This window comes from Mus caroli, unplaced genomic scaffold (assembly GCF_978045245.1).
Source record: "Mus caroli unplaced genomic scaffold, Mus_caroli_1 scaffold_7, whole genome shotgun sequence".
Taxonomy (NCBI): domain Eukaryota; kingdom Metazoa; phylum Chordata; class Mammalia; order Rodentia; family Muridae; genus Mus; species Mus caroli.
The window spans coordinates 56,557,044-56,572,167 of NW_028227262.1; the positions used below are offsets into that span (position 1 = coordinate 56,557,044).

General features: G+C 43.1%; 1 protein-coding gene across 1 annotated transcript in view; it reads left to right on the plus strand.

Annotated features, from left to right (window-relative positions):
- The first annotated feature begins 3,890 nt into the window (after nucleotides 1-3,890).
- Nucleotides 3,891-15,124, plus strand: part of Rbsn (rabenosyn, RAB effector) — a 29,699-nt gene continuing 18,465 nt past the window's right edge. Inside the window, exons 1-3 of the mRNA XM_021165605.3 lie at nucleotides 3,891-4,057; nucleotides 6,708-7,021; nucleotides 11,601-11,741. Of these exons, the coding sequence (XP_021021264.2) occupies nucleotides 6,877-7,021; nucleotides 11,601-11,741 (286 nt within the window). The 5' untranslated portion in view covers nucleotides 3,891-4,057; nucleotides 6,708-6,876. The remainder of the gene's footprint in view (nucleotides 4,058-6,707; nucleotides 7,022-11,600; nucleotides 11,742-15,124) is intronic.

A 15,124-nucleotide genomic window follows, 5' to 3' on the forward strand; every position in this document is an offset into this window, starting at 1 on the left:
GAAGCACTCTTGACCCCTGCATCTTGAACCAGTTCAAGGTCTCAATCCCTTGGACTGAGAAGTGTAAGGTTTGCTGCTACTGATGGCTGAGGGTTTAGACACCCTGAGCTGAGCTCTGTAGAACTGAGGGCCCCAGCACCTGTGCTATAGACTTCCCTACTCAGAATTTCCATCTGGATAAAAAAGCCCCTCTCTGCTTATGTCCTGAGCTGTCCTCTGCAGTTGCCCTATACTTCCATTTGACACAGCCTAGCCCAACACCTCATTTGCCTGTTCTACAGGCCAATGTAAGGGCCTTCCATAATCAGTCATGTTTCCATGTGCTTTCAGCAGGGTGTGCCAACCTCAGCTCTCAGCATTAGGCAGGGGTCTGGGCCTGGTGTTGGGTGCAGCTCGCCTTTTGGGAGCTGTGCTCAATTTCCTCGGATGTAAGTTTACCCACACCACCATTTCCCCTTCAGCTTCTTTTTTCTTAATACCCTGTCTAGGCATGGTCTATGTTTGATGCCTACAAGATGCAGACCAATACAGGAAATCTCAGAGGTCAGGCCTTCACAGGGGAAGGGAATGTGAGGATTGTGAAGGCCTCAAAGCAAGATGACAACGTTCTATTCTCTGAAAGTTGAGTCTTGGGCAAGGCATTTAACTATTCCATTTGCAGCTTCTTCGTAAATTGGAAGGTACCTCATAAGATTGAATGATGTTGAGATGTTTAAAGTCTATAGAATAGTTATCATGTACTAAATAAATATTACTCATTATTATATTTAAAAGGGAAACAGTAATAGAATTGTCCAGAGACCAAATAAGAAAAACACTGTTTATGAACTATAATGGATCTATGCTGATCTGTTCCACTATCATTTCTAAAAATTTTTACATGTATTGGTGTTTTGTCTGCATGTATATGTGTGCACTGCATGCATATCTGGTGCTCATGAAGGTCAGAAGAGGGCATCAGATTGCAGGGTGGGTGCTGGGGCCCTAACTGGAACCCTCGGAAGAGTGTCAATTGTTCTTAGTCATAAATATCCATTTCTCCTGCCTCTGGTTTTGTTTTGTTTTTGTTTTTGTTTTTGTTTTTTTTTTTTTTGGAGATAGGCTCTCAAATAGGCCAGACACTGTTCTCACTATGTAACAAGGCTTTCTTAATCTCCTGATCCTCCGGCCAGTGCCTCTCAAGCACTCAGATTGCAAGTGTGTACTGCCATGCCCAGAATGCCCCTATCATTCTTAAAGGATCAGGAGAGGGCTAGAGGTGCAGCCCAGTGCCGGCCTAGTGTGTGCAAAGTTTCATTCCCAGAGCTTAAGAAATGAAAATCAATACAGCAGTAGCAGCCAATCCACTGACTTCCATAGTTATCCACAAACTGCCAGCTTGCTTGCTGCCATTGCTTTGGAAACAAATGAGGTCTGAATGTGATGTTGGTTTTGTAAATGATGACAGGCTAAATCATGGCTGAATTAAGAGGTCTTTCACTGGCCTCAAATAATCATGCTCATCAGATTCTGCCTCATTCTGGGTCTCTCTCTCTCTCTCTCTCTCTCTCTCTCTCTGTCTCTCTCTCTGTCTCTCTCTCTGTCTCTCTCTCTGTCTCTCTCTCTGTCTCTCTCTCTGTCTCTGTGTGTGTGTGTGTGTGTTGGGGGAGGAGAGTGCCAAGGCAGAGGTTGGTGACAGGCAAAGCTAGACTTGTCTCTGGCATGTTGGCAAGAGTCCCTTTCTCTGCAGAGTGCAAAGTTTTAGAGAAAGCAGACTTTGAACAGTAGCTCAACGGTATAGCATTTATCTATCCTGTGTGAGACCCTGAGTTCCAATTCCAGCACTGGAAAACAATAAAGCCCAAAACCAAACAGATACAAATAGTTACCAATTTGGAAATAAGAACAGACTGCCCATTTTGAGGCCCACTTTCTGTGTGCATGTGGGAGAACTGAAGAGCAGAAGGCAAGGGACACATTCAGAGTCACAAAGTAAGATTTTCTTGGAGGCAGGAGCTCAGGTCTGTGGAGCCCTAGGAGTTGTCCTCTCCATACTCAATGTTGTTGAGCTGAGGAGGTACCGTAAGGAGCCTAGACCAAGAGACAGGCTTCGTTTCATCTGCACAAGGAAGTAGATACTGTGACCACCTTCAGACAGTCATTCCCAGAGTCAAATGGGTCAAGTGCCACAGCCATGCTAGGCTGGGATGGAGGCAGGAGGGATGGAGGCCACTTTCTGGTTCCAAAGTCCTGCATCTTCCCTGAAGCTCCCACTTCTGGGGCCCAGGTTACTGCAGTCTAGATGGTGTGCTGGCTATAAAGCAAACAGACCTCAATAACAGATGAGTCTGTCTCTGTACCCTGTGGTTGTTGCATGGTGCAGCTAGGTGCAAACATGACTGACCTGCCATACTGTCTTTTGTAAATTGCAGGGGCTATTCCTGGTTGTCAACTTGACTATATCTGGATGAACTACAATTCAGAATTGGAAGGCTCACCTGTGATCCTAATCTGGAGGCTGAGATAGAAGTTTCTGACCTGGATCTTGGCATGGAGATTTTTTTTTTTTAATTTATTGATTATATGTAAGTACACTGTAGCTGTCTTCAGACACCCCAGAAGAAGGAGTAAGATCTCGTTAAGGATGGTTGTGAGCCACCATGTGGTTGCTGGGATTTGAACTCCGGACCTTCGGAAGAGCAGTCGGGTGCTCTTACCCACTGAGCCATCTCACCAGCCCCAGCATGGAGATCTTGAGGCATAGTGGCTATGAATTCCAGAAGATTAAGACAGGAAGATCTCCAAGCTCGAGGTCATCTGTGATTAAAGGTGTGGTGGCGACACCTTTAATCTGGGCCACACCTTTTGCTGAAGACCTATATAAGGACATTGGAAGAAGGAAGATTGACACTCTCTTCTTCAACTGCTTGCCTTGTGGGACTGAGTGACTGCTAGATCCTTGGACTTCCATTCACAGCTGCTGCTGACCATTGTTGGGAGTTGGACTACAGACTGTAAGTCATCCACCAATTCCCTTACTATATAGACTATAGAGTTCTGTGATTCTAGAGAACCCTGACTCATACATATATGCCACTTATTTTGCAGAGATCTAGCTACCCCCATACTTTTTTATGCATTTTTGAGATGGAGTCTATGTATCCCACTATGGCCTTGAACTTGCTATGTAATTGAAAATTACCTTAAACTTCTGGTCCTCCTGCCTCCATCCTTAATTGGAGTTACAGGCATGGGCGTGTGGTGGAAATTGAGTCCCAACCAGGATCAATTGAGCCAACTTCCAATCCCTGACACGACTTCTCAACGTCTCTACTTTCCTTGGCTCAATTTCCACGTCTTTCTGTCTCCTCAATGTGCTGACCATAACTTAGTCTCTCACACTCAGAAACTTTTTTTTTTAACAAACAAACAAAAAAAAAAAAAAAAGGAAAAAAAAAAACAAAATTTTGTATGTGTGTTTTGCCTGCATGTCTGTGCACCACATGTGCAGAGCCCATGGACGCCAGAAGAGAGCATATAGGTAGCAGCAGACAGTTTTTCAAACCTTCTTTGGAAGAACAACCGCTGTATTAAGGCATTTCTCCAAAAATCTCAGAAACTTTTTAACGGTCTCTGAATAATGTTAGCGCTGCAGGCACATTAAGAGCCAAAGTCTCAGTTTCCCCACATATAGGGTAAGTGAAGGGCAAGTGATGGGCTTCACAAAGCCTGCGGTGTGTTGCTAGGACCTGAGAGAACTTCGCAGTTACCTCCTCCTACTGGGCCCGCCCCGTTGCGGCAGCGCGTGCGCAGCATCCTCTTCCAGGTTCAGTGCGCTCGAGGACTCGGCGCTCGACCGCCGCGTGTCAGTCTGTCTTCCGGTTTCTGCCTGGCGCGCCTGTCGAGCGCCGAGCCACTGATGGCGATGGCTGCCTCTGGTCTCTGAGGAACCTCGTAGGCCAGCAGTCAGAACCCGAGGTGGAGAGGCAGGCTGCCGACTGCCTGTCGGAAGCCGCAGGGAGTGAGAAAGGGTGTCGCCCTATTCCGAGTCGCCGCAAAGAGCGCGGCGGTGCCTGAGGTGGGTGTGACGTGTGGTTTGAGATGACGATGCGGTCGGGAGATGAGGCTTTGCGGGCCTCGGCGCCGCGCGGGTCTCTGCCCGCGCCGTGACATGTTGCGTGGTGTCCCGCAGAGTCGCGTCCCGCGGGTGCGCGTGGCCGTGCAGATCTCTACAGAGCCCCCCGGCTGGGTTTTTCAATCCAGTCTGGAGGCGAGAGTTTGCACAACTGGGCTTCTGGTTGCGGCATCGATTGCGGTGGTTTGTGGTGGCACCTAATTAAGTGACTTTATGTTAAGGTCCCCCACTTCATTCACGGAACCCTATTATCCCGCTCTCCGAGTTCTCGTGGTGATGGCGAAAATCCCAGGCTCTCCTCCCCGGCTGCGGTCTTGTATTATTTAGTCACTTCACTTGTGTATGGGCTATGGCACCCCAGGCAGCTGCTGTAAAGGCATCCTGGCGCGAGCCTGCCTTGAGTAAGGGGCGTTTCTCCAGAGTGAGAACTGAGCTGAGATGTGTGGCCAGGGTGCACGGGGACGACTTCTGTTTGACTTTTTCTTCAGGATGAATTGCAGGCGGGGAGGAGGCAGCAATCACACCCAGAGGATCCTGTCAGCCACTGGCTGGGGAGAGAACCGGTCGGACCTGAGGCTGGCTGTTTAAGTGATGTCTCAGATGCTTTCCTGGATGGGTCTGCATGTGTGTAGTCTCTCGATTTATTTAGTCTCAAGACAAGGGTCTCACTATGTATCTATGTCTGACCTGGAACTTGACATGTAAACCAGGCTGGCCTCAAACTCACAGGTATCTGTCTGCCTCTGCCTCCCATGCCTGTCAGATTTCTTAATTAAAAGAAATAACAGACACCTAGTGTCCTGTTTACTTATTTTCTGAGTTGCAGTCACCCTTCACCTTTGAGGACCAGATGGTACCCTCCTCTGTGCCCTCTGCAGCACACAATTCTAGCTACACAAACTCTCCCACTCTGTGCTGTGATATGTGGCCTCTAAGGTCTTGGAAACAGATTTCTTTGCTTCTGTGAAATGATTTTATCTTCGTTCTCAATGGTTAGGAGTCTTTCAGGGTCACATCAACAGTGACTTTGCTGTAGTCCAATAAGACAGAAAATGTAAGTTATTAAGTCCTGAAATGTTTAAGTATCAGATTTTTCTGTTGAAGCGCAGAGAACATCAGACATGCTGCCCCACTGTTCTAATTTATAAAATCTAGTAAACACATCAACTCACTGTAAATGCAAAATATAATTTTCACTAATTTTATCCATCCATTCATCTAAACTAAGCAACAGTTTGCTATGTTGGCCAAACTGGTTTTGAAATCATAGATTCAAGTGAGGATCCTTCTGCCTCAGACTTTTCAAAGTGCTGGAACATATTATCAAACTGCACTGATAAGTTTCTTCTTTTTTAAAATCTTAATTTAAAGATAACATTTATTTTGTGTGAAGGGGCTAGAGGACAGGTGTGTGTGGAAGCCAGAGGACAACTTTCAGAAGTGTATTCTCTCCTTCCACTTTTATTTAGTTCTGGTGATCAAACTCAGAATAGGTGGCAAGTGCCTTTACACTGAGCCATCTCTCTGGCTCTTGATTTTTTTTTTTTTTTTAAATATTCCTCTTTAAGGAAAAGTTGAAAGGCTTATTGTTTGTATTTGTTATTTTTCTTTTTGGTGTTTAAAAAAATAACAACTTTTTCTTGTTAAAATATTTTTTGTGTGTGTATGATGTGTGCACACTTAGGTGTGGTATATATATGAAGATCAGAGGACAACCTTTGGGAGTTGATTTTCTATTTCTACCTTTAGGATGGTCCTAGCAATCAGACTTAGAAGGATATACTTTACCTACTGAATGGCATACACTTTACCCATCTTGTCAGATCTTGTTTTGGTTTCTTGAAACGGAATATCACTGTGAAGCCCAGGCTGGCCTCCAAGTCAGGTTTCTCCTGTCTGCCTACACATCCAGAGTGCTGGCATTATAGTCATGAGCCACTACACTTAGCTTCTGGCCTTTGTATTTCTAGCACATGTGCCTAACAACTACCAAGAGCTCAGTGTATGTGGCAGACTAAAAGTAGTGCTCATTGATAAGTATGCTACATATTTTTCCTCAGTGACTAAAATGACATGGAAATCATGGTGTTGGCTATGCTGGTGACTTAAGCCTGTAATTCCACAAGTCTAAAGCAAGAGGGTAGCAAGTTCAGAGCCTACCTAGGCTACAAAGTGAGCCCAAACCAGTCCAGGCAACTTAGCAAGACCCTGTCTTACAACAACAAAAGGGACCAGGTGTAATTAGTGGTAGGGGACTTGCCTACTGTGTATTAGTTCTATGTCATATCCTTAGTACTAAGGAAAAAAAACCCTCTCAAATAATAAGGTTGGACCACTTAAAATGACCTTTTAAAGGAAGTGCCCTGGGATCCTGTTTGCTTCTCTGTACAACTCTGCTTCCCGCTTCATTGACTTACCAGTGTGTTGTGTGCTGTTCTCATGTCTTGGTCTAAGGATTTGAGAAACAGTTTGTTTTCATGAACTTGTACCAAACATTAACCTTGTTACAAATTGTGCCTTTGTTGAACTGTAGAAAAAACAGAAACCTTTTGTTGGCTGCTTATTTGCTTCAATTGACATTTGTTTTTCTTAGATTCCTTCTGCTGAAGAGAGGAAATCTCATCCAAGGCCACAATGTCACTTCCCAATTATCTGAGTGCTGCCTGCTCAAGCTAACACTGCCAGAATCCTGCTCCCTCGGGAGGAATCAAGCTTACTTGGCATGAGGTTCCTGCTTTCCTGGGGTTGAGAGAAGCACAACTATGGCGTCTCTTGATGACCCAGGGGAGGTGAGGGAAGGCTTCCTGTGCCCTTTGTGCCTGAAGGACCTTCAGTCTTTCTATCAACTTCAGTCACATTATGAGGAAGAACACTTGGAAGATCGTGATGTCAAAGGGCAAATTAAAAGTAAGAAGCGAGGGTCTTTCTCATTTCATTCTATTAAAATTCTATTAAATTTCCTTAGTTAATGGAATAGATTTACAGGCTTTCATATTTCTACTTGGTTATGATCTAATAATAATAGTAGCAAGCAGATATCTAATGCTTGTGTTCTGCCTTGTTGATTCTCTGTGTATTTATTTACTTGTTTTGTTGTGTTGTTGTTGTTGTTGTTGTTGTTGTGAGACTAAGTCTCTATGTAGTCCAGGCTGTCATAGAACTTGCTATGAACACCAGGCTGGTCTCACAGAGATCTGCTCACTCTGCCTCCTGAGTGCTGAAAGCTAAAGGCGTGCACCACCAGGCCTGGTCCTCAGTTATCTTATTCTACAAGACAGCTATACTACTACTGTGAGTTTTTTTTTTTTGCTAGCTAGGATACTAGACTCAGAGACATTAGATAGCCTACCAGAGAGATTAGATAGTTACTCAAATGGAGTAAGCCTAGCTTTACGCTAACAAATTTACCACTGTGATCTGCTGTCTCTAACTAGATTACTCAGATTCTCTCGCCTTCACCTGGGATGGTTTGGGCAAGAATGCTTGTCCTTCACCAAAAAAATGGAGGCCTAGTACACACCGTTTGCCTGTCACTAATTTATTTAAACCTTCCTACCATCATTCCTGTGCCAGCTCCACCCTGCTGACTACAGCCCCCAAAAGGAATGTAACAGTTGAAGGCAGAAAAGCAACCCCCAAAGTTAATATTTCTTTTGTTTGGTTGGTTGTTTTTTTGGTTTTTTGAGACAGGGTTTCTCTGTGTAGCTCTGGCTGTCCTGGAACTCACTCTGTAGATCAGGCTCGAACTCAGAAATCCACCTGCCTCTGCCTCCCAAGTGCTGGGATTAAAGGCATGTGCCACCACGCCCGGCTCAAAGTTAATATTTTTTAAAAAGCTTCCAATATTTCCAATACTATAGAGGGAAATCTTCAAAGGTAATGTTGACTATGCCTAATGTTCTAACCTCCAAATAAGTCCTGCTCCTCTGGAGCTCACTTCCCGAGTGAGCTAAGTCACACCTCTCACCTCATGAGCGAGCTAGCATTTCTGGAGGCCACAAGTGTGGACGCTGGATTTATAATCTGTACTGGGTGGAGAGAAAGGCTGATGGCACTAGATGGCATTTCTAGAGTTCTGTCCAAATTTTTTTTTTTTTTTAGGTTTTTCAAGACAGGGTTTCTCTGTATAGCCCTGGCTGTCCTGGCACTCACTTTGTAGACCAGGCTGGCCTCGAACTCAGAAATCCGCCTGCCTCTGCCTCCCGAGTGCTGGGATTAAAGGCGTGCGCCACCACGCCCGGCTCTGTCCAAATATTTGTCACTGGACTTCCATTCTCCATTTTTCAGTTCAAGAGCTGGGTAGTTGTGGCACATGCCTTTGTCTTTAATCCTAGCATTCTGGAGGCAGAGGCAGGTGGATCTCTGAATTCAAGGACAGCCTGATCTACAGATTAAGTTTCAGGACAGAGCAACCCTGTTGAATATATATCAACATAACATCAGTTGCAACTTTCTTCTTTTTTTCTTTTTCTTTTTTTTTTTTTTCTTTTATTTATATTTAGTTAGTTAGGTTTTTTGTTTTGTTTTGTTTTGTTTTTTCCCCTAAAAGTGCCCAGGTGGGCTTAAGGCTGCCAGACACATGCACATCTATAGCTTCTTTCTATTCCATCTCCATGAATCAGAAGTAGTTGCAACTTTCATACAAAGACATGATGAAGTCAGATGTTTTTAGAGTCCTCAGAGCTGTGATTGTCCAGAAACTCCTGACTAGACACTGAAGCAGAACCAGGAACTGCTAAGAGAGTACAGGAAAGGGTGGTGCTTTGTAATGTTTGCAGTTTCTTTCATCTGCATTGTCATGTCACTTGACTCTCTCAGGAATCCTCCTGAAGCATGCTTGATGCCATTTTATAGATTAGTGTGGCTCAGAAATGTCTAGTAGTGTTTCCAAAGTCACACAGCAATTGGCAGAAATAGGCATGGAACCCATGTGTTCTACCACCTGGAGGTCCAATGAAGCTTTTTCTATAGGGCATTGCATATGGTGAAAGGCCCTCTATTCTGATTACAGCATACATTGCAATTTCCAGAAGGGTTGGGTGGGGGGAGTGGAGGAGAAATCCCAAAACAGATTATCTAAGCTTCCTGTGAACTTTCAGAGTTTCCTATCCTGGCATTGCTGACCTCAGTCGTACACCATGCTACTCAGAAGCCTGGTTAGGCAGCTTGTAGAAAGGTTAGAGGTGTCCTCAGACTTCCACGGTAACATTTTACTTTTTAAATTATTCTTATTTTATGGATATGGATGTTTTGCTTGTCTGTATATGTACTGCGTGTATACCTGGTGCCCATGGAGGCCAGAAGAGAGTATTCAATGTCTTAGAACTGGAGTTGCAGATAGTTGTAGATGCTGTGAATTGAACTCAGGTCCTCTGAAGAGTAGCAAATGTTCTTAACTATTAAGCCATCTCTCCAGCCCCTTACAGGAACGTCCTCCTTCTCCTCCTCCTCTTCTCCTCTTCCTTCTTTTTTTTTTTAAGATTTATTTATTTATTTATTTTATGTTTATGAGTATACTGTAGTTGCACAGATAGTTGTGAGCTATCATGTGGTTACTGGGATTTGAATCAGGACCTTTGGAAGAGCAGTCAGTACTCTTAATCACTGAGCCATCTCCAGCCCCTTCTTCTATTTAAATAATGCTTTATTTATGTATTTATGTAGATATGGGTACTCTTCTGCATGTACATCTGCACACCTGAAGACAGCATCAGGCAGTTGTTAGCTGCCGTGTGGTGCTGAGAATTAAACTTGGGACCTTTGGAAGAGCAATGAGTACTGCTAACCATGGTGGAGCCATCTCTTCAGCCCAGGAACCTTTTTTTTTTTTTTTTGAGACAGGGTTTCTCTGTGTAGCCCTAGCTGTCCTGGAACTCTCTCTGTAGACCAGGCTGGCCTCGAACTCAGAAATCCACCTGCCTCCGCCTCCCAAGTGCTGGGATTAAAGGCATGTGCCACCAGTGCCCGGCGGAACCTTTTTAAGAGGGAAAATCGAAGACTGTTTAAAGAATGATAAACTGAATCTAGGAGATATATACATAGCATGAAAATGCTTCTTAGAAAGAGATTTATGAACGCCTTCCAGGATGAGCCTTCTGCAGAGTTGGGCATGGCCCATAGAGTGATTGCCAGGTTCTGGCTTCCACATAAAAGGAAAAAAATCTTGTTTTTATTCTTTTTGTTTCTAACTTAGAAGAACCCATATTCTTTTACTGCAAGTAGTAATTTAATTTTGTCAGTTGAGTTCCTTTTTTGTTTGTTTGTTTCTGGTTCAGACTTTTTTTATTACATTTATTTATTTAGTGTATGATGTGGATACACCTACTATGGCAGTGTGTGGAGATCAGAGTACAACTTGTGATAGTTACATAATAGAGTATGTAATCATCTTGGATATGAGAAAGTTTCTTAGTAACAGCAGAAACAACATATGAGAAAGTTTCCTTATAATATTGGTAACAGCACAAAATGGAAGGCTAGACAGGTAACAGCCTTTAACATTCCATCTAGGCCTTAATATTTTATGTAGGCCTTAACAGCAGTAATATTTATAAACAAAAGAAATGGAACACCAAAATATTGTACACAGGTGTCAGGTTTCCAAGGCAGTTTTTAAAGTTACATTTATTTGTCTATGTTGTGTTTATTGGGGCATGTGCCGTGGTGCATACGCAGAGGTCAGAGGACAATTGACTGGAGTAATTTCTTTCCTATCACTTGGGTGATCAAACACATGTTTTCAAATTTGGTGCCAAGTACTTTTTACCTGCTGAGCTATTTTACTTGCCTCTTTGAGGCAGTTTTAAACAGACAAGATCAAACACCATTTCTGAAAGGTGTCTGTGAGTTTGAGCCCTGACTCTGGTCCAGCGTATTTAAGCCCTTTTACAGTAAGCAGAGGGAAAGGTGTTTGAAAATTGACTGTAGTTTCTGTTTTGTTTTCAAAGATACATGGATTGGTTGACTGGGCTTTTTTGGAAAGGTTACACGGACTCTGCCAGACAGTCACTTTATTATTAAGTGATTAAATGGCACAGACTGCCCTTTTTGCTTAGGATAGTTCAGTCTTGTTTGCAAAATGAAGATGTGTGCCAGGCATGGCAGCACACACCTTTAATCTTGTGGCAGAGCTGGGTGGATGTCTGCTAGCTCAAGGTAAGTGTCATCTGTGTACCAAGTTCCAGGGTAGTCAGGGTTACAGAGAGACCCTGTCTGAAAACACAAATCTGCCATCCGGGTTTCCTCATCGGATTTGATTTGGCTCTTTATGTTTAGGTAAACTTTTAAAGTTGGGAGTGAGCAGTAACTTAGCCTGTATGTTGGGAACGTGAACAGCGTTCTGCTGGCCCCGACTGCTGTGGGGTTGGTAAGAAGGTCTTTACTTACTGCTGTATTTCTTTTCAGATCTGAATATTCTTGTGCATTTTAAAAATAAGGTTGATTTTTATAAAACCTTGGGCTAATTTGTGCTATTTATTTCTTTAAGATCTTGTTCAGAAGGCTAGGAAAGCAAAGAACAAGTTGTTGAAACGAGAAGGAGATGATCGATTGGAACCAGGGACCCAAGGATATGAATCATTCAGTTATGGCGGGGTTGATCCTTACATGTGGGAACCCCAAGAGCTTGGTAAGAACATTTATTAATTCATTCAATGCTTATGAGATATCTACCCTGTTTTCGGTAATTTTTTTTTCAATTTTGAAATTTTATTTTATTCTCTCTCACTCTCTAAAGGAACAGATAGAATATGCTCCTGGTAGTTCAAAAATGTCTGTTTCAAGACTGAAAGGCAGGCTGGTGAGATGGCTCAGTGGTTAAGAGCACTGGCTGCTCTTCCAGAGGTCCTGAGTTCAATTCCCAGCAACCACATGGTAGCTCACAACCACTTATAGGGGGAACTGATGCTCTCTTCAGGCAGGCAGATGTGTATGCAGCAGAGCATTCATATATTTAAAAAAATTTTTAAAATAAAAAAAAAAAAACTGAAAGGCTGAGAATCTGGTAGTTGTTAGTCTCTGTAGTCACAATCTGGTAGATTCCTAGAGAGCTGCTGTTCTTCAGTCTGTGTTGGAATCCTGAAGAATTTTGATTTAGTACCTGCTGCAGCCACAGGATGGATGCATTTGCCATTGAGGCAACGAACTAAGAAGTAAAGTTCCTTTTACCACCAGAAGATGTGGCCCAGATTTAGGACAGAGCTTCTTGTTTCAAATAATCTAAGAAAATTCCTCACAGGAGTGCCTAGCAGCTTGGATTTTAGTTGATTTAAGTGCTGTGAGGTTGACAGCCAAGACTAGTCTTCACACCCCTCTTCTGTCATCCTCTCTGATCCCTTCCCTCTCCCACTGAGCCCCTTCTTCCCAGCAGGTCCCCCTCCTACTTTAACTGTTTTAGGCAATGTCCTAGGAGCTGACTGAGAAAGCATCAGTAAGCCCCCAGGGATGAGCATCTTATCGGCCTTATGTCCTACCAAGGAGAGAAATGGAAGGGAGAGAGTGAGGTCTCTTTTAAGTTAAGCTCTGTGGTAAATGCTTTGTATGTGTGCCTTCCTCAAAGTCTCATCATTCTGGGGCATTTGTGTGTCAGCCTAGCCTCAGACCCTGTTAGCAGATCTGTGGCCTTTCAGGTTAACTGACAAGTGAGAGGCACTCACTTGCAGCTCACTTCTCTCATGTGCATAATGATACCTTCACTCACTCAGTTACTTTTTAAACTGGCAGTGCTGGGAATAGAGCCTGAGGGCTTGGCAAATGCTATGCTCTGGAGATTCGTCCCCAGCTCTACTCTGTTTTTTTAAGATGAGGTATCACTAGATGTAGTCCTGGTTGTCCTGGAACTCATGATGTAGATCAGGTTGGCTTAGAACTCAAGAGATTTGCCTGCCTCTGCCTCCTGAGTGCTGGGATTAAAATATAGACCACTATGCCTAGCTTATACTCTATTTTCAAATTGATAACAATAGTCTCACGTTCCTTATGATTGTTCAGTCTTGCAAATAATCTAAACAACTTCCCCATCCCCCAACAAAACCCAAAGCATTGAATTAATATACTTAGAATGACACTTTTTTTTTTTTAATTGAGACTGGAACTTATTATGTTGCCCTGACTGTCATAGAACTCCCTTTGTAGAACAGGCTTGAATTCACAGAGGTCTGCCTGCTGATGCCTCTCAAATGCTGGGATTAACAGCATGCACCATCATGCCTGGCAGGATTACTTGGCTTTAAAATTTGAATTTTATGTATAGTAATTACATATCAGTAAATCTGTTAACAAAAATATGTCCCATGCTGAACTAAAGTGTCTCATCTTACATATTATTCAGCTGTGGAATGATAACAGTCACTAATCTTGTTTGCTGGGATTGAATCTCAGTCAGAAGCATCTGTGTGCGTCACCCATGCTGAGTTATGTATGTACTCTGGCATTGGGGTACATAACCAGCCATGCAGTGGGTGAGTATGTTTCTTCCATAGTGGTCAGATCCCTCGTGAGACAGCTACCACACACATGGCATCCACAGACAAAGACACACACACACATAAAATTAATAAAAGCAAATCTTAAAAAACTTACATGAGAAAACTAAGGCCCTAAGAAAGGAAGGGGCACTGACTAGGGTCACTGGTTACATCTTTATTAATACCACTGGGGAGGGTAGTCTTGAATCCTAGAACTGCGCTATTCAGTTCAGTGGCCACTAGCCATATGTAGCTATTGAAATTCCATAATGAGTCAAACCAAACCTACATGCACTTAAGCTGTGCAGTATCCCTCTGTGTTCAGTGGCTGCTCTATGAGTATGCAAAAACATTTTTATTACTGTAGAAGAGAATGGCTTTATAAATAAAGCTATTCTTACATGACTTTCTGGGGACTTATAAAAGAAACATCTGTTCACTTCAAATAAGGAGGGTGCGGACAGAGCAAAGAAAGTTCCTACAAGTCCAGTTTGGTGAGGTAAATGAGTTTATTGGGTATTATTTACAGGAACATGGATGAGTTGAAGCTGCATCACCAAAAAGCCCCAACCCCCTGCCCATCAAGATACTGTTTTATTTTTAATTTTTAAAGATTTTTGTTTTTAAATTGTGTGTGTCTGTGTGTGCACATATGTCTCCAGTTGCCCGTGGGGTCCAGAAGAGGGTATCAGAATACCTAGAGTCGAAATTATAGGTGCTGAGAACTGAACTTGGGTCCTGTGAGAGCATGGTGTGCTTTAAACTCCTGAACCCTCTCTCCAGCCCCAAGCCTTTGTTTTATATGTCTTTTAGTCTATAGCAAAGTTATTGCAAAGCTGGGTTCAGAGCACTGTCTAGGATTGAAGCAGTAGTGGTGGCTGTAGGTTCAGATGACGTAAGGCAGAGACAAAACTGATGGTATACCTACCATGCTTATGTGTACCATGTCCTTGTTCCAGTTGGGGATTCTGCTGGTCTTAGCAAGCAGTGTCTAGCCATAGGAAGGATGGCCTGTTTTGCTGTAGTCAGACAGACAGTAGCTTACTGCAAAATGGAGCTACTCTGGCCGGGATTCAGATGTCTACTTATACTACAGATATATATCAGCAATTATGAATCACATATGAAAGCTGATCAGAAGCATAAAGGAGAAATTTTAGACAAGTGAATTTTAATACTTTGTGATAGATTATTTCCTATTGTTAGATGTAAATACACTGTAGCTGTCTTCAGACACACCAGAAGTAGGTGTCAGATCTCATTACGGATGGTTGTGAGCCACCATGTGGTTGCTGGGACTTGAACTCAGGACCTTCAGAAGAGCAGTCAGTGCTCTTAACTGATGAGCCATCTCTCCAGCCCGATAGATTACTTTCTAATTGCCACAGTCCTAATTGTTAGAGTTGTTTTCTGATTAACCTGCCCAATTAAACAATGGAAAGAAATGCAAATTGTGGATTGTCAAATGGAAATTTTAGAAGTTATTATTTATAATTATCCCTAAGACTTCTAGACTAAAATTTAGAAATCAGTGTATGATTAGGAA